This window comes from Phaseolus vulgaris, chromosome 4 (assembly GCF_051622355.1).
Source record: "Phaseolus vulgaris cultivar YP4 chromosome 4, ASM5162235v1, whole genome shotgun sequence".
Lineage (NCBI taxonomy): Eukaryota > Viridiplantae > Streptophyta > Magnoliopsida > Fabales > Fabaceae > Phaseolus > Phaseolus vulgaris.
Window position 1 is genome coordinate 5,570,646 of NC_143501.1, and position 20,586 is coordinate 5,591,231.

The 20,586-nt window shown below is 31.2% G+C and overlaps 2 protein-coding genes across 4 annotated transcripts; both read right to left on the reverse strand.

The window, feature by feature from the left end:
- Positions 1-718: 718 nt before the first annotated feature.
- On the reverse strand, positions 719-3,917 carry LOC137836949 (membrane-anchored ubiquitin-fold protein 2). Its single transcript, XM_068645756.1, has 4 exons — positions 3,444-3,917; positions 2,853-3,124; positions 1,838-2,002; positions 719-1,167 (listed from the first exon to the last, which is right to left on the reverse strand). The coding sequence occupies exons 2-4, from the start codon at positions 2,983-2,985 to the stop codon at positions 1,112-1,114; spliced, it is 354 nt and encodes a 117-aa protein (XP_068501857.1). The 5' UTR covers positions 2,986-3,124; positions 3,444-3,917; the 3' UTR covers positions 719-1,111.
- Positions 3,918-7,434: 3,517 nt separating this feature from the next.
- LOC137836950 (putative galacturonosyltransferase 13) lies at positions 7,435-14,296 on the reverse strand. Of its 3 annotated transcripts, none has more exons than XM_068645758.1 (6): positions 13,439-14,296; positions 12,150-12,205; positions 11,875-12,033; positions 9,995-10,585; positions 8,981-9,283; positions 7,435-8,439 (listed from the first exon to the last, which is right to left on the reverse strand). In XM_068645758.1, exons 1-6 carry the CDS (start codon positions 13,623-13,625, stop codon positions 8,155-8,157), a joined length of 1,581 nt encoding a protein of 526 aa, XP_068501859.1. In that variant the 5' UTR covers positions 13,626-14,296; the 3' UTR covers positions 7,435-8,154. The 3 variants fall into 3 exon arrangements, with proteins under 3 accessions (XP_068501859.1, XP_068501858.1, XP_090157856.1); XM_068645757.1 differs by having other exon boundaries at positions 13,415-14,202; XM_090301730.1 differs by having other exon boundaries at positions 13,545-13,681.
- Positions 14,297-20,586: the final 6,290 nt, after the last annotated feature.

Below are 20,586 nucleotides of genomic sequence, written 5' to 3' on the forward strand. Positions count from 1 at the left end.
TACTAAGCAAAGGAATGTTTTTCATAAAATTGTTTTATGAGAGTATAACTTTCTGAAATTAAAAAACAAACTATTTTTAGTTTTAAAAAAATTAGATTATTAAGAACTATATTTTTCAATAATATATTCCATGTCTACAAATTGTTTTCATGGGTTTTGGAATTCTAACTTTTTTAGAGTTATTTTTCTAGTGCAATAAAAATACCATATTCCTTTTTATTATTTCGTTCAATGTGGTAAATAATTCTAGTTTGTAAGAATATCAAGTTTTTTTTTTCATTTTTAGAAAAATTATATTCTTAACAATATTTATGAGCAACAATATTGATTTTAATCATTCTTAACAATACTTATTTGGTTGGTATATTTTTATTTTAACAAAATTCATTCTGTTAATTTTATCAAATATATGTACATAGTTATTGAATTACATACTCTCTAACTATTGTAATTCTATTCAATTTAACATTTTCTTGTATAGGAAGAATTTAAGAATTATTTATATTTTCTATATATATTTTCTTGCAAACTATTCCGATTTCAAATTTGTTGAGATAGCATCTCGTCAATCACTACAATTGAGATGTTATCTGCTTTGAAACTTGTAGCACCCTTACGGTTTTGTCCTTAAAAGACGTCTTAAAGAGTGTTAAGAGAGGGATGTGTATTTAAATTGTCCTTAATCTCGACTCCTAAACTATACCTACCAGAACACAAATTGATAACTAAAATATAGCTTTAGCTCTTTTGAAATTATTTACTGATACAAGGTTCTTTACATTGATCATAAATCATTCAACAAGCTAAACCCATGAAATCACATTTTGAACAAGTTTAACAGTGATCATAGAAGCATTTTGCACCAAGCTGAAGCACAAGCACAACTGTAGAGTTCATTTCAATCAACAATTATACCAATTGGACAATGAAGCAGCAACTGGATGCAGAAAAAGAAGAGAAACCAATAACTCCTTCACAAGCCAAAAACTCTTTACCTGTAGTTGTCACGAGGCATGCAACCAAAGAGTTTGTGTATTGAAAGCCATAAAAATGAATACAAGTGTGACTTTTAACCACCTAAGTTGATGACATCTTCTATTCAATCTGGACACTATAATATCACACAAACACATTTGTTCTGCTTTGCTTCACTTGTTACTTTCTTATCTGTTTCACCACAAAAACACCAGAATGTCCAAGAATCAAATAAAGCACCAAAACCAGATGAACTCAAGATTGATCACACTCAGAAGTTTTATATTTATGACATGCATGGATAAACAACTTAAGTAGGGTCTCATTGTATAAGTTTTATCCTATAAGCACTTATATATGTTGTTTATACCACTAATGAGGAAATATAGTTAAGAGTATGCTTAGATAAACTTTTTCATAAGACTTATGCATAAACTAATGGTAGAAGTTTTCTTATATTAGTTTCTTTTCCTGTAATTGTTTAAGTTTTTCTAGGCCAACTGTGATATGTATTCATAACAACTGTAAACTGTTTTCATAAGCTGGCATGGAGAACTTATTGAAATAAGTGCTTATATTATAAGCCAAAAAAATCTTTGGACATCTAATAAGATATATTTTTTTTAAGTTCTCTCAAATAAATACTAAGCAAGTACTTTTTTTACTTATCCGTTTGCTTTTGGAGTAATGTCCATTATATCAAAGTTACAAGCATAGTGTTAGAATATATGTTTAGATCTAACTTAATCTACAAAAATCATTACATCTTGAATATATATATATATATATATATATATATATATATAAGTAAAACAGATTTTTGGCATACTTTTAAAGTAAATGGTAAAAAGTAATACTAAACCTTTTTCCACAGAAGGTGGTTGCACAACCACATGCATTGTTGTAACTCCACCAGGCAGATCACACAAAGGACTCTGACATTCTCCCACTGTTCTGTTGTTCTCCAATATTTTTCCGGCACTAATTAACTTCAAATCTTTAACAGTTCTTGGTCCATAGTCCTTATCTTCAAAACAGAAACGCAAATTCAAAGATCTCATTTGTATCACTAAAATAAAAATAAAGATCATTGAATGCATGACAGCACAATCTCCAGTTTAAACACTTTTTCTTCAACTAATGCATGTGATTTTCTTTGTATCTGGCATACCAGCATGGCATGAAACCTTAGCTATTCAAACACACTAAAGAAACTATATAGGAATTAAAACCGCCTTAGGTTTTTTTAAAAAATTTAGCTTGTGGTTTTGATAAAATATGGCATTGTAAAGAGGAACAAATAGACACAGCATGGAATAAGAAGTTTAAGAAACTAACTGAGAGACATGTAAGTTATGTACCAAATATATGGCTCTTTTATAGTTAAAGCGTTTCTATGAAATTTAAAACTCCTATTTATGTAGTGCTTTTCCTCGAAGGAAAAAGGGGAGATTACTAAACCATGGCACAACACAAACACGTTCTCAACATGCATGTACACAGGGATTTTCAGGAATGAATATTTCTGACACGTTTAGAAAGTCACAAGGTTCCATTAAATGGAATTTTCTTCTTGTCTTTGTTATAACCAAATATAGTTCATTCTTGGATCTCAGTTGGATCCATAGTGCATGATCAGAAGCATGATCGACACCCTCAAACTTCAAAAGTAATAACTATGTACTTAAATGAATCATGATTTCCACTACATCACTTCATCCGACCACCTGTTCCTACTATGCAGTACCGAGTTCAGGAAAAAAGCCAACAAAAAGGATAACAAACAGGAACAATATAACACTTTCTGACATTGACATCTAACTATTAGTTGGAGGACTAAAAGAGATTCCAAAAAGGAAACAAGACACATAACTAACCTTTTGGCCATTGAGCAAGAACACTTTCTTTCAGTGTTGCAATACTAGTAGCAGCAGCATAACTTTTAGGGCCAATATCCGAATCATCACTCAACCGAAACTTGATCTCTAACTGATCTTGGCTCCCAGCCATGCCCAGAGACTAAGAAACTTGCAGAAATTCAGAAATCAAATAGCTTCAACCTCAGACCAAGAGGATGATTGAATCACTTCTATTGAGTGTCAATCATGAAAAAAGGTGACCAAATCAAGTATCTCACTGGTGTAGTACTCTGCAAAATTTGATACAAAAGAAAAATTATCAGTCCTCTCTCCTCTTAAGTGACACTCAATACCCAAATAGTATTCAAAATCTCAATTGGTATAGTAGATAGCCATGGATAAAAAGAAGAGATTAAAATCCCAGGCATAAGAATATGAAATTATGAATGGAAAATAAATGAGCTGGAACTGTGCCAGATAAGTAAACAGAATAAAGTGATTGAATCCAACAAACAAGTAGTGCTTAAAAGGAAACATAATATCAGAATTCAACACACTATGACAAAGGAATCTTTCTAAAACTGCTACAAGGCAAAATCAAATCCATACTCAAGAGGGCACTTGTGCAATCACAGAACCATCTTGAATTCCCAACTATGCCACCTGCAAAACCAGAAAGAATTCTAAAAACAAAAACAGAACTTTCAAGGCTTGTCTCAATTGGGTCAATCACTGATCTGGGTGGCAGTTGTGTCAATCAGAGAAATTGAGTGAAAAGGGAGATGAAGGAAGAAGTGAGTGGTGTTCTGTTATGCAACAACTGAAATCACAGGAAACAGAGGAAGAGTGGGAAGGGGTGTTTAGGAGTTTTCAATTGTTGGAATCTGGTTGTTCTATTGATATGTGGAAAGGGGGGGAACATGACTTATTCTCATTCATCCCAAGAGGGTCAATTTTTGGCTGAATTTCGGTGTCAGAAACTGTTCAGAAGGTTCAATCAATCAATTAAACAAACAGCATGTGTGTCACTCCCACATTCTTAACATCTGCGAAATTACCATGATTTCCAACCGCGTCTTCTATAAGCAGGTCAATGCAACAATGTTACATTAAATCAAAACCACCATGAATTCATTACATCGAATCAAGGTAAAACAAAATCATTCTTACAAATTTTTACAATGTCTATGTTTTTTTTTCTTACATTTACTCTCCGTAACTTGAACAAAATGCGAAATTTTGTAAATCCAACTACTGTTGAATCATGCCAAAATATTTTCATGATCATACTGTAAATCTAGAAAAATTTAATATTCTCAATATGTAGTTTTATAATCAATATAAATTTATATTTTAAAAATATATAATATATCACTACAACAAAATCATTAAATAAAAATTAATTTTAGATACATAAAATAATTAATTATTATATTGATTAAATTAGATATTATTTTAAAAATTAAAAAAATATTTGTATCTAAATTAGTTTATATTTTATAAATAATTTCTAAATTGATATCTAATTTTTTAACAACTAATGAACCTTGATAGCTAATTATATATTAATTTAAAATTATTTATCAATGATAAAAATTAATATCTAACTAATATTTAATTTAATTAATATAATAATTAATTATTTTTATTTAATTATTTTATACTAGTGCGTTAAAATAAAGGTGATTTATAAAATATTAAATAGTTTTTAAATTTTATCTAAGAGTAATTAAAACTACTAACTCGTGTTATTTTAAAAAAATCATATTATTCTTTTAATGGATGATATAATGATCATGATTATTTAAAACAATCATATGATTCTTATACATAATTCTAGCAACCTAAATTTATTTCCCCCACTCTCACATAATATATTGAAATCTATAAAATCGATAGTTTTGAATTCAAATTTTTAATATACATATATACTAATAAATAACTAGAATTTTTTTTTTACCATTTATAAAAATCCTTCTAAACTTAAATAAGATTGAGTTTGGCCAAATATTAATATCATCTTTGACAAAACAATGCTTGGATGAGCTTCTTCATAAGAATTTTTAGAAGAAAAAAGTAAAAAGAAGATTTTAAATTATTTTTTTCATAAATTAAAACTAGTTTATACATAAACTAATTGTAATTTCTCTAAATTTTTACTTTTACATAAACTAATTCAACTATTTTTATGATTTTATAAACTATTTTTACATAAACTATTTTTACATAAATTTTTACTTTTACTGAAAAATTCAACTATTTTTATGATTGTTTCTCTTAAAACTTAAAAGTCTTTACAGAAAAACAGATAGAAAGATCAGTTGAAGGATTGTCTTATTGAATTAGGTATATGAAAGAAAACTCTTGATAAAATTGGTAGAAATAGATGCATCAATAGCTATGGAAGCCAATATTATAGTCCATTGTGATGGAATTGTGATTCAATATTCCAAACTTGATGTGCTAACAAACCCATCCAAGGAATAGTCTCTATCTAACCACAGCTGAAAATATAAATTCTGAACAAACCAAACATATAACACCTCAAATTAGAAAAATACTTACATATATGCTAATAGTGTTTAGCATTCTTATTAGTTTTTGCACAAGAAACCATTTTTCTAAAATGGGTGTTTGAAGATTCTTTACATTTGGATGAGGTTGAGTTAGGCTTAAAGTCCACTTCGTAGCATGGTATCAGAGTCATTTTCGAGTCCATCTTAGCGAGAATTTGTTGGGTTTATTAGGTCACCCGCTATTGGGCCGTTATCGGACAACCCATAACATATATGTTCACACACGAGTTGGTAGCCTCGGCATTCTTATTAGTTTTTGCAAAAGAAACCATTTTTCTAAAATGGGTGTTTGAAGATTCTTTACATTTGGATGAGGTTGAGTTAGGTTTAAAGTCCACTTTGTAACATGGTATCAGAGTCATTTTCGAGTCCATCTTAGCGAGAATTTGTTGGGTTTATTAGGCCACCCACTATTGGGCCGTTATCGGACAACCCATAACATATATGTTCACACACGAGTTGGTAGCCTCGATGTGAGGGTGTGTGTTGAAAATCACACATCGACTAGAGATGAGGACATTTCATTGTAAGTGAGTGCAAATCTCACCTTATAAGTCAGTTTTATGAGGTTGTGTTAGACTTAAAGCACACTTCTTAACAGAAATTATGAATGAAACTTGTTAAAAAAAATGATAAAATACAAAATATTTTTTTAGGGACTCAAGCAAGAAAAAATTGTTAAAGATTAAAATAAAAAAAAACCAGACATGTTTCTGAAACTAAAAATATGTTTGAAATTAACTTAGAAAAATGAAAGAGAGTGTATTAAAAATAGTAGGTTGTTACCATTTCTTTGTTCCAAAGTTTAGAAGATTAAGGTCTTCCATATAGCTACAAAACTAATTGAAACTTGTTATTTTTTTAATCATGCAACTAAATCACTTGTCAACTAGCATGATTAAAGAAAATGTGAAAAGTATAAGATTACATGACATGGTAGGTCCAAACTTTGATTTTAAATGTCCTAAAAAGAAAGGAAAGATCCTCCAAGCACTTTGAAGGGATCATCATTCATTAAGGCAGAATAGTTGTAAATGGAATTCACGTCATCACCCACTTTGCAAAATCCTTCTTTCAGATTCTTCCCTTTTTTTCTATATTTTATCATCCTTTTTTATTTGGTTTATCCTTAGTGTACTTTAAAGTTAATAATCTCTTGATTGTGCAGAATCTTATTACCATTGGTACTTTTGGACTTATGTGAACAAGGGGAATAAATCAACCATAGTCAGTGCTTCAAATCAAATCCATGCATATGAATCATGTTATCTATTTACTGTTGAAAAGAAATATTCCAGAAGAGTTTTGTTTGACTGTGATTTTTTTGCCAAAAGAAGTAAAAGAAAACAGTGGAGTGATGATAGAGAGAAAATAATATAAAAGAACAGATGACAGAGAAAGAAAGAAGCTAAAAAAGACTATGATAATGTACAGAAAAAGGTAAACTGAGTAGTCACTGGTCAAATGATTAGAAAATGAGTGATTAAAATCCTCAAGAAAAGTTCAGTTAAAAACATTTGAGTATAAAATATTACCAACTAAACATTTAGTCAAATTTTTATGCATAAAGTATTGTGTTGTTAAGTATATATAGGTTGGTGCTCAGATACATGAGAACAATTCTGTGAGCACTAAAATCCAGACAAGCATCAAACAAAGTCAGAAAAGTTGCATATAAATAACTCTTGCATTTTAAATGTAATAAATTCTTTCTTTCATAATAAAATATTTTCCATTTTATTCCCTTAACACATTGATCTTCATGAAACTGGGAAACAGAGTTTGTAATTCCATGAAATTTGTATTTATTTGAGTTTAATTATCAGTGTAAACTTGTAAACATCAACCAAACAGAAATCAGATTTTATAGTTAACAGACTTAATATCTGACAATTTATGTATACAAAAAAATCTTTACCCTTTGGTGCATATATTATCTGTTCTATTTATTTTGCTTTATGCCAATTTTGTGAATGCATGGGGTGCAAAGATCAAGAACACAATCACTAAAGGAATAACTGGAATGGAGAAGGGTAAAAAAGAATTATCTGCACATTTCCAATGTCTGGTGATCATACACAACAAATAACAATATATATATATATATAGATATATCCTACAGACAATTCCCCAATTCAATGGACCTGGGACAAAGCAATCTCAAGAACTACTGCTCCTACAATTCACCATCATGATATCAAATCCAATAGGGTGAATGTAAAAATTGGTGCTAACAAAAATTAACAAACTAAAAAATGATGGGGGGAAGAACACTGCACTAGTTGGGGAACCTCACAAATGAACTGTCCTAGCACTTGTGTTCTCAACAATGAACTAGTTTGATGACACAGGCACATGACCATGACCCTTTTTTTTATCTTCAGCATTCAGTTTATTCTCCAACATTCACTAAGAATTTTTGATACAGTATCCCCACATAAGACCAATAACAGTATCCTTTCACCAACCAAATATATAGGACGTGTTTGTATGTAACAAGACTGTTGATTCTCATGGCCATGCCAGGATGGCAACTGTGTGTGCAAAAATGTAGAGGGTGGCAGCAAATCCACCCACCATGTCCTTGATAACTTTGCCCTCTCAACCAATTTTCTATTGACTTCTCAAAATTCATCTTGAAGAAAACCTCAAGCCGCAAAAATTTAGATGAAACCTGTATTTACTCGTCCCTTTTGTAGTATGCATGCACTGTTGCTTCAAACCATAGTGCATCTCATGGCAGACTATGAATCCAAGATGTGACAATTTCTAACAAAATAATTTGAATAATTGACATACTTGGTCCAAAATGGCCTAAGATGTTCAAAGCCAATTTGCAACCAAGGTTTTGACTGTCCGTTGTAATGAATAACAGCAGCCTTGTTCAAACTCTCAATATCGGTTTTGTTCTGATAACCCAAGCCAAGCATGTGCCAAGTGTGGTCAATAGGGTGAACATGACCTCTAAATGCAATCAAAGCAGGGGGAAGAGTTCCAAGCTTCCACATCGTCAGGTTCGACCTCAGATTCTGCCATACAAGATAGAACATAAGAAACTAAAGGTCATGCATTCTCATACTACCTACCACCTAATACATATACAAACACCCTTAAACATGAGCAGATATATGTGTGTGTGTGTGTGTGAACAGTCATTTCATTCTTCAAATATTACCCTCTTTCCTGAGTGGTCTGCAAAGTAAAAAAACCACTACTTAGGTAGTTCTGGAAGTATTAGAAATTGTGCTAAGTATTCCCTCAAATACTATAAACCGTCAAAATTGGTCCCTAAATTTTACTGCAATACATCAACTAAAGGATTAAAGTGATGAATATTTAATATTTCAGGGAAAACTCAAATAATTTAATACTTTAGGGATAACTTAAGAGAGGGTAATAATTTGAGAACTGATGGTTTATACTATATATAATGTATATGTGTCTATGAATCCATGTGAACCTTGGAACTAGTACCATAGCCTTAATTTAAAATTCAGAATTTGCTAGAACTTTAATAAGAAAAATAATTGAACAAATGGATTGTATTAGTTGGATATATTTGGGCTTTACCTCTTTCAGCCAGGTATGATATGTCTCTCTAATGTTTGTTGATCTCCATGCACGCAGATCAAAGACATTCATCCCATAAGCCCAAGCACACTCATCAGGGTCCAAATGTTGTGCAACGAGGGGGTGGGAAAAATTGAAGTAGTTCTTAAAATGCTTAGACATTACCCACTCGTCATCGCCTCTGCAAGTTTCCACAGCTCCATTAACTTTTCCATTCAGATTAATTTCCCAAAGCAGAGACAAGTCATGTTGAACCACAACATCATCATCCATAAAAACCACCTTGTCAAGGTTTGGAAAAAGCTGTTCAACACAAGGAAAACACAATCAGCATAAATAAGAGGAGGAAAATTTTCTCCAACATAAAATGTTCCCAGCTCAGTTGGCTTCATATAAAATAGGTATATAACTTATGAGTGCTAAATGCTAATGAAAGTAATGCAACTATATATTTGCAGGAGCAACAATACCTACCACCGTGGGAAAAAGGGAGCATCCTCCATTCATTTCATAGTTCATATTCCTTTACTAAATTAGCCGCACTGGTAAAACACTTTGGGCCAAGCACTTTTACATTAAATAGTTCAATGTAATTCTGCATGTTTTAACACAGTTTTTATGTTTTCTTTAATTATTGTAATTCATCAGAATTTTCAGAGACATTTGGTACTGATGAGCCACTTTTTCCTCTACAAATTCAGCTAAGGAGCTTAAAATGCAGAATTTACAGATGAATACTCAGCTTGGAATGAGACAGTATAAAAAGCCAAGTTCTAAGGTCTTAGGTCAATCATTCATTTTCAGTTCTATTCTATGCACTCGCTATATATACACTATCAAAAATGAAAATCACACACAATATAAGATTCTTTGTCGAATCTAATATAAACTGTTCCCAATTCTTTCTGAATCATGATCTGAAAAAATTCAATTTCAACAATATTCATAGATAATAGAGAGAGAATAGACTGCCACAGCCGGACAGAAAAATGATAATTGTTGAATCCAACATACCTCAGGTAAGTAAATGCGGAGATGGTTGAGTAAAGATATATACTTTGGACTTCTAGCCTGCAATTTTGAGGCATATTTCTGTGGATTGGTATCACTGAGATTGTTTCTGGCAAAATTACTCCCGTGGTAGTAATTTCTGATCCCATTTTGATTTTCTATGGCTTCAAGTACTGGAACATTTTCTCTCGTCAACCAATCAAACTGGTGAATGCCTCTGACTTCAACTATAGCAGGAGTGACGGGATTTAGTGCAAACCATGAGTGCATACCGGCATAAGTTTTTTTGTCGGTGATGACATGGAAGACTATTTTGTCAGGTGTGTTAGATGACTGCACAGTAGAACTAACAACTACAGAAGCAGCCAAGATGTTATCAGTTGAAACGATAAAATGGTGGTAAGAGTTGTCAGACAGTGTAGGTAGTAACTCTGGCGGAGGCAGTTGTTTGCGTGCAAGGGCATTTGAGGAATATTCATCTGTCAAACGCAAAGTCAGACAATGAATTCCTTTAGGAACTGAACTTGCTGCAAAGTGTTTATTCATCAACTCTGCAAATTTAGCTTCTCTGGTATCTCTCTCAAATTTCTCCATCTGTTCAAAGACATATTGCAATGTAGCCAAAATCAATATAATTATCACCTAGCACCACTATAAAACAGGAACTAAAATATCAATTACGACAAATGTGCCAATGCTACGGAATAATAATGATGATGATGATGATGATGCGATGTACTAACTCACTATATATTTGTGATGAGAGTATGAAGACCTCAAAAAATACTACCAAGTGCAGATAAATAGACATTATATATTCAACAGATTTACATAATTAAAGTTTAAACAAAGAAAGGAAAAAGATAATGAAAACATAAAACTCAGAACTTTCAAATTCAAGAAAAGGAAAAGAGAAAGATCACTTGTGTTGTGATAAAATAACCAAAAAGTAAAATAATATTGTAAAATGATTTCAACAGAAATCTTAATCAGAATCACATGGTGTCAGGTATATATGGGAAATAAGACAATTAAAGAACCTCCGACTATTGGCAAAACTACAACTGTTGTTAACCAAGGAAAATCATTCGTGATAAAAATAAGATAGGATCAAGTAGAATTAAACAGATAAAAGACTAAAAGATGTGTCAAAGATAACCAAAACATGAGTAGTTTGAGGAAAGAACATCACATTTTAACTGTCGCTAATACATGATTAATGTCTGTCAAGTTCACAACATTCATTACCATTTTTATTTAAAGTAAAAGATTTCTTTAGATTTCCTTAATTATACAAACAACCTGACAGATCAGTACAACCAACATGGTACATGCCTGTTTGGCAATTCTATGAAATTTGCACGTATTAGTCACTTTTCCAAAAGATCACTATGATAAAGGAGCCATTTTTCATTTGGCCAAATCAATCAATAGTACTCTTATTATTGTATTATTTATACAATGACTTATGATTGTTTGTCCAACATTTCAAAACAATTATATAATAAACCCCACACTACTTATAAAATAATACTATTTGTTATCCGGTGTATAAAAAACTATCTCCAGTAAATTCAGATAAAGGAAGACTGAAAGTAAGCACAATCACTCACCATACTTTGCATAAAGGAATCAAACTATAAATTGAATTTCATGGAAGATAATGACCAACATACATCTTGGAGTGTTCCTGATTGACTTTCATTATGAGATAGCATAAAGTAATAAGCAGCAGAGTATAAATCTTTTTATGTAACATCTGAATAAGGCACATAACTAATGCCTAAAACGGGTGTTTTCAATATAAGTCAAGTATATTGAAAACATCTGGAATTCAATTTCAGGTAATACATGATACTTAATGCAAGCATAACACAACTTACCATTCCCCTTAACATGAATGCAAATGTTTTTGCATCATATTGATTGCTCTTCATATCAGTAACCAATTGCTCAAACGAATCTGGCATGTCTAGAGCAGGTGGAACTTCCCCAGTCTTTACTTCGTTGAGGATCTTGTAAAAGTCTCTAACTAATATCTTCTGCACATTTACAATCATCACAAGAAGGGTTCAAAATTTAGATCACAGTTATTTAACCAAAACATGAGTAGATTTGACATTTAAAAAAATCTATGTAAAGTAATAAAATTATTTACCGATGAATCATCAACCCTACCAAGAAGCCTTGGTCCCAAACGCCTACCTAAACAATCTGGAGAATAAAAAACAAGAAACCAATCAAGAATCAGAAATAGACAAAGAAGGTGAGACAAACTACGAACTTTCAGAACCTGATATGTGTATGATGAAGAAAGATACAAAGATACATGAAAATGTTTCAAAATGATAGAAAAAGATCCATCAAAACTTTGATCAACAACTGAAAGCAGAACCCCAGTTTTACAAAGTCAGAGAGCTGAAAAAGTGCAAAATACCAGCCAGATTTAATTAACTAACAATAAGACAATAATTTCCAGTGCTAATACACAAAGCATGTAATCTTTTGCCACATGAAAGCAGCAAGGTACAAATTTCAGCAATGCATGTCAAGAACAATCATCATCCGTTGTCACCATCACTACTAATCCAAAGTTCAAGTGCATTAAAGCTACGCAACAAATGATCATGAGTCACTTAAATTGGCCAGTTACACTTGAGACCCTGAAATGAAGGCAAATGCTAGCTCAGCTAGAAAAAGGAACACACACAAGATAACCATAAGGTAAACAATCTATGATTGCAATAAAACATTTCCAGGCACCCTAACCTATCACATGAACATAGTTTTTCCTCCAACATCCAAATCCAGATCCTTCTTAGAGAAATAAATTAACAAAAAAAACATGGCAATCCAATTTATCCAAAATCAAACCATATCCACACAACAACAACAACAACAAAAGCCTAATCAAATATATCAGGTAAGGTCAGCTACACAGATCACATTAACTTCATTTAGTTCGACCACTGACCAAAAACAAATGCATACACAATGTAACCAAGTGAATAAATACAAGTCTCATAAGATATAAGGTGAGATTGGCTATACAGATCACACACAAGGCATTTAGTTAGACTAAAGAGCAAATACAAATGAATACGCAATATAATCAAGAGAATAATAGAAGTCTCATAAGATATCCCACAAGGTGAGATTGGCTACATGAGCACACAGCATGGATCACGATAGCCATGTAGTTCGGCTAAAGACCAAATACAAAATATACACACAACGTAACCAAATGAATAAATAAAAGGCCAATCAGATATCACAAGATGAGGTAGACTACATGGACCATTCAATATTAATTGGACTAAAGACAAAATACAGACACATACACAATGTACCCAAAAAAATAAACAATGAAAGGGCGTAATAAAATGAAGAATTGGAAGAAGAAGAAAAAAAAAAAATGAGTACCAAAAGAGGAGCACTTGTTGGCACCTTCAAGAGTAACAAGAGCGGTGAGAATGAAGACAAAGGGCAACAAAAAAGCAAGGATGAGGATGGTGTGGAAGAGGGTTCGATAGGAAATGTGGCAAGCTGCTACCTTGATCTTCATCAAGTCAATAATCCCATTGTTGCTCAATATCGTGATGCTTCTCATGCTAGGCGAGAAGTGAAGCTGCATCGTCGTCTATGCTGCCGCACCAGCACCAGATCGTTGCTCCCCACAACAACCCTACAACCACCTGAAATCATCTTCATCACCCATGTCCCTGCAAAACCCACCATCATTAGATCCACCACGATCGTTCTCGGCTCTCCTCCAAGCCCGCATTGGAAGCTCCAGCCAATTGGGTATCCGATTCCTGCCCAAAGGAATCAATTTTCTTCTGGGTTGTGAAGTTCCTCTTCCATGGATCAAGAACAACGGTGAGAGAGAGAGAAGGACCCAGAGACCCAGAGAGAGAAAATATGTTTTCTATTTCCGGAAAATTATGAAAAAAAATAAAGCAAAGAAAAATATGAAAAGCTTTTGTGAGTCAAAACCTTGTTGGGTTAGAGTGTGTGTGTCTGTCTGTGAGGGATAGAAAGGGAGGAGAGAGAAATTTGGGGTGAGTGTTTGACCTTGAGATTAGGAAGTAGAACATTGTTTTTTGCAGTTAATTTTAGGTTAGGTAGCTCCTATGTTTATGGACAGCTCTTTAAGGATTATGTGGATAGCATTGAGAGCAAGTGGTGGTTAATTTTAGTTAATGTCTCTTGTTCTTGTGTTTGTGTTTGTTTTTGTGTTATGACAAAATGTTGTGTAATGTTTTTTTTCTCTATCACCAATTTGGTGGAATCTAAGACATCTTCAAAATGATCTTAGTAACATGGTTTAAAACAATTATATTTTAGTATGTAATGAAAAAACCAATATTTTAGGTTTATAAAAAAAGTATTTGCTAAGAAAAACATTTAAATAAATTCTCATATTCAAAAAAGTTAATGTTTGAGTCTAGGTTATAAATAAACACCTTGATTAAAAATATAATTATTTTTTTCAGAAATTTGGAGTGATTTTGATGGTCCAAGTTTTTAAAAGTGTTTTACCATTTTAATTTTTAAAAATATATTTGTAATCCTAAGTATTAAAAGCTAGAGTTTGTGAAATAAATTTTTGATTGTGTAAAAGTAATAATACTAGAACTAGAAAAAGGTTGAGAAAGGGGTGGTGCATTTATACCAAATATTGTTGCAAGGTAAGATGGAAGAGAGAAGCTCTAACAAGGCTATCATAAAACAAAAAAGTGGGATATGTATGGTAACATGTTGGAGTGAGATTTTTGAACTAAAACTCTTGTGCATTTGATAAAGATGAAATGTATAGATGCACACACCACATCTACACCAAATTTAGGTGTCTTTTCCCTTTAACAATGTGGATGAAAGCAAGGAATAGGAGACTTTATAAACCTATCAAGTAAAGCATTTGGTTGCAAGATTGGAGTTTTTTTTTTCTGATAATTGAAATGTGATTCACAATTATTTTAGTGATAAAAATAATTAGTTATTATAGTAACTAAATTAGAGACCATTTTAGGAACTACAATTTTTTTTTCTAAATTAGTTTTTATTATTGTTAAATAGTTTCTAGATTGGTATCTAATTAACTACCGAGATTTTAACTACCAATTATTTAGATTCTAAATTTGGTAGCAAAAACATTGGTAGCTAATTAGATACTAATTTAGAAACCATCTAACCATAATAGAAACTAATTTTAAAATCAGAAGTTTTTTTTTTAGTTTCTAAAATGATCTCTAATTTAGTCATTATACCAACTAAGTATTTTTTGTATTTAAAATTAGTTTTTATTTTATGATTTTCTTGTAATGTGATTTACTAATTGTAAATGACATATGATAAATGTAAAATCATATTATTATGAAATTTAAAATATTGTTATAAAATCTGATATTTCAGTTAACTAAAACTGATATTTAAGATTCACCAATCACATATCATTATATTAAAAAATATTATTAAAAAAAGTATACATATATTTTGTTGTTAATGAAGATTTGAGAAAATAAAACTTCTACAATAAAACTTAAGGTTTTGATATTTAGAGATATTGACATGTGGTAGAATTAGAACAAGAAATCTAAAGGTAACCCTAATTTGTGGAAATAAATTATTAAATTGAAGCATTAAAAAAGGTGATGTGGTTGTAATAAACTTAGCATGAAAATGGAAGGAAAATAATTTGAAAAAAATTACACATGCATGTTTGGAGGATGTTGAAATTTTTGTAGGGCACCTACAAACTCATAAAATAAGAGTTAATTTTTTCATGTAAATATAAATTTTTCAAATTGATCTTATATATCTTATGAATTTTTTAGGGGCATCTACAATACAAAACCACATGTTTACATGTTTTTGTTGAATGTCAAACTAAAAATAAAATCTATTATGAAAATGAAAGATGGTTGGAGTTATAAAAGTTTTCTTGCGTGTTCCAATTTGTAATGACAAACATTTGTTTTTTCATGGTAATGTGTTCGTAATGGATTTGTTTAGACATTTGAAAAAAACAAACAAATTTGGAGCCTTCTTAAAAGTCTTTTAAAATTTGGTAAAAGACCTCTTTCCTCATTAAAATTTTAAAATATTCTCTTCAAATAAATATTAAACTATTTACATAAACATGTCTATAATAATAATAAACAAATTGTTTGGAGAGTATTTCTTAAATAAGATTTCAGAGTTAAGCCTTGTAGATGAAAAAGATATATTATTAAGAAAAGTGAACTTACTAAAAAATATGAATTAGTGTATGATTTACTTTGAAAACACTCCTAATTAAAGAAATTTTCGAATCATATATTTTTTAAGATTTATTTTACAAACGAATAATTCCAAACTCTCTTTTTGAACTTTCTACAAATGATAAGTATTGAATCTTTTGTTTATAAAATATTATCTATCTCCATTTCAAATCTATTTTCAAGAAGTAATTGAAAAATTCAAATAATAAAAACTACTTCTAGAAACTAAGCATTAGATTTGACAAGTATTTTTTATTATTAAAAAAATTATAAATTAATTTTTAAATTGATATTTAATAATAAAAATTATTTTAGATACCAATAATTATTTTAGTCTCTAAAATATTATCTAATTTAATTAATATAGTGATTAATTATTATTTGTCTCGAAAATTGATTTTTATTTAATGTTTTTTCTAATATTAACTTAAATTTTCTAATAATATAATAGAGAAAATAAAGGTGGTTTGGATTTGTTTAAGTGTTTTTTTTAAGTAAGTTGCCAGTGTTAAACTTTTGGTAAATATCAAATTTAGTTATTAGAAAATAATATATGTAAGAAATAATTAATGATAATTGAAATTTATAAAACATAAATAGGTTTGAAATAAATAAAAAATTAAAATATCAATAATTTGAAACAAAGGTAGTAGTATTAAAGAAGATTTATAGAAAACATTGTATTATTGAATACAAGTTGTCCATGAAAAATCCCACATGCCAACAGTTTGAGACTACATCAAAGTTTCCAAAAACAAAAGTAGGTTCAAAAAATACTAATTAATCTTAGTACTAAGAACAATTCACTATTCAATGCTAAAGAATTGAAAAAATGAAGCTGTGAAGGACCCTCCATTTGAGTCAATAGTTTCAGCTAGAAAATGATTAAGTGTTTGTGGTGGAAAAATGCAGAAAAGTGTATTTTCTATTATCATAAAATGCACCAAAAGTGTGAAATGCACAAAAGATCTAATCATTAACATGCTCTTTTTTTAAACAAGTTTACACCAGTGCTTAGTCTATTTCTTCAATCATTAATATGTAATGAATGTTTGAATTAACTCATTCTTAAATTTGTTTTATTTTGCACTTGTTTTGCTGCTAAATTATTAAGCTTTTGAATTTAAAAAGAACAGAAACAGAATATTTGATCAATTTATATAGTAGCTTTCTGAACTAGTTTTATTGGGGCCACTGCAATGGTGCAACTCTGCAATGAAACATGTTGTGAGGACCACCTTGGAGAATATGTTCCCCCCATGAGAATGAAGTAACAGTGTGGGCCACAAAGGGTGATGAGAGGATTCAATGAAAATCTCAACTTGCTTAAAACTAGAGCAAGCTCTTAAACTCCACTTTCCCATAATAAAAAACCAGACCAAGTCTTTACAAGCTTAGTATCTTAATCTCTGCAAAATTGACAAATTTTTTTAGTTTTTTTAAAAATTTATTGGTTTCGTTGGAAATTACACGTCGATTAGAGATAAAGACATCTAGTAATATATAATTAGGTGCAAACCTCATTGTATAGATCAGTTTTATAAGGTTGAGTTAGACTTAAAATTCACTTCTTAATATGATATCAGAGTCATCTTAAGTCTATTCTAACGAGAGTTTGTTGGACTTATCGTAAATATGTAGTTTCACGCACGAGTCGAAGGTCTCGACATGAGGAGATGTGTTGGAGATCGTAGTATTGTATGCATGGATTTATTGTTGATCATGGTTGGAGTGCCTCTCTCTTGATTGGACCATTTTCTAGAACAATTGTTCATAAGTCAATATTACTATGCAACTGTGATACTGGTTTGTAACATTGAGCATGATAGTATCCTTAGAAAACAAGTATTTATCACCATTTCATATTTCATCTACAAAGTGTAAGATTGTAGTTACTCACTAAGTGATATATACAAAATTTACTAGTTGAGTGGCTGAAAGATTTGCTGTACAAAGATAAAAGTTATATCAGCAAAATGGAAAATCTAGACACTACTTAGCTTGTAAAACCAATATGTTCTACACACGCATTAATTCTATCAAGTTTTCAATAATGATTGTGACTAGCTTTTTTAGTTTCTTCAATTCCTAACCTTTGAACCTGTTGTAGACAAGTAGAGAGAGCTCCACGAATGCTACTACTCAGATGAGGAAAAGATGATAAAAATCGATTAAGGTAATTCAGACACATAAAAAGGTCACTAAAAACACCAAAGGTGACTAAAGAAGTGATGGAGGTGAAGAGAAGAAGGAGTCCCCATAAAATGGGTCAAATTTTGATGGGGACCATGTAATATGAAGTCTATTACAATGAAACTTTACTCGTTCTCCTTACAACTTACACTAGACACATCATAAAAATGCTGAGAAGGTTTTCCAAAAAAGGTTAAATATTGTGAGGTGGGTCACTAATTTATTGGACCCACGATTACTTATGTAAGAAAAGGAAAGAAAGGTGTTTTTCTTTATTGGCTATTAGCCCATTATGCAACTTAAAGAATGTATCCTTTTACATCATGATTTTTATGGAGAGACATGTGTGTATAAATATATATATATATACTAGTTTGGATAAGATATTTTATACCTCTTTAATTATTTTTTTGGAAGTTTTACTAGATTCGGACTCGTGGGTTTTTCCTTTATATTGAGGTTCTCCCACCTTAAATTTTTTTTTGGTGTATGTTGGTTTCTCTCTTTTCTGTTTGGTGCACCTCTTTGATTTGCTTATTATTTATATAGGAAAGAATTCATCTAGGCTTTTGCTTTCACTTGTTATTTTTTTCTATCTCCCCAAAAAATATATTCTTACAAGGTGGAGAGGACTCTTGTAAAATTATATGATCCGAGTTTTAGAGTGTGAAAAGTTTTTGGTCTTTTTTGACATATTTTGGTCTTAGTCTAGGAAGGATGATATATCTGTGAAGACACTCCAACACTCAAGTCAATATTTAGGAACAATATTAATGTAGTAATAAATAAGCAATAATATCAATAGTAAATATCTTAGGGAAATTTTCTATTTATATTATTTTTAATGGGTCTTTACTTGCATGGATTATGAGGATGGATCCATGTCATTCTTAATCTTGGTTTAATTGTTGTTTAGACATGATGATAAGTTTTAGATGTGTTGTCGGTGACATCAATTACCCTGTGGCAGAGATTAGGTGAGTCAAGTCATAATCAAATCGTGGTGTTTTGGTTGTTATACTCTTAAGTAGAAAAATCCGCACCTTGACTATCATCTATAGCTTTTTGCCTAATAATAAATGCTTAATCCAACATTTGGTATCAAAGTCAAGGTCACAAGCTCGATTCCAAGTGGGACAATTGTTCAGGGGAGACACAATTGTCCTATGGCGTAGGCCAAGTGAGTGAAGTTACAATCGAAGAGTTTGATTTCTAGTGGGACAATTGCTGAGGGGGAGATTGTTGCAAGTGGTATTAATTGTCTCGTGGTAGAGGCTAGGTGGGCCAAGTCATAATCAATCTGTGGCACTTAGACTGTTACACTCTTAAGTAGAAAAAATTTTGATCTAACTATCAATTATAGCTTTTGGTTAAGTGGTAAGCGTTCGATCCAACAAGATGTTTATTATCGTTCGATTAGTGTCATAAACATTGTATATAATTGTGTTGAAACGTTCTTGGCCTTGCCTAGTACTTCTCTGGCACTTCTCGACCTTGCTTGGTTTGCACCTTGGTTTAAGTTTGTGCGATGCGTTAGCCAAAACCTTCTCGGTTTACAAGGTCATACAGTACACTAGCCCCCAAGTTCAAGTGTAATGCAATGAGCCAGAAAGAAAATTTTACTTCTTTGTTGAGAAGAGTCAATAATGTTTTAGGAGTGTCTTTGGAAATGTGTGCAATAAATGTTGAAGACGTTGTTGATGTGATAAGATGTTTGATTATAATCTTTAGATGGATTTGATTTAATGGTTGAGATTTTGTAGTGCTTCAATGGTTTGCGCTCCTTGGTGCCTATAAATATAAAGCATTTGGTTGTGTTGGTAAGATCTCCGTTTTCTTGCCAGTTAGGATTAAACATATCAACATTGATAATACTCTCTGATTAATCTCGTCCAAACAAAAGGGGTTGGTAATAGAAAATCTGTGGACAATTCTAAAGTTGATATCTTTTGATGGATTCGAATGAGAGAAGTTGATTGTGATTGTGTTCTGTTTGTGGGTTTTGGTTGCAAAAAGAAAATGGTTTTTGTGGAGTTTTAAAGTTGTGATTTTGGTGGGAAGGACGAATCAGTGTGAACTCGTGGCCTTTCCAATGGTGTAGGAGGAATGAGATTTTTTTATGAATATAAATTATCTGTG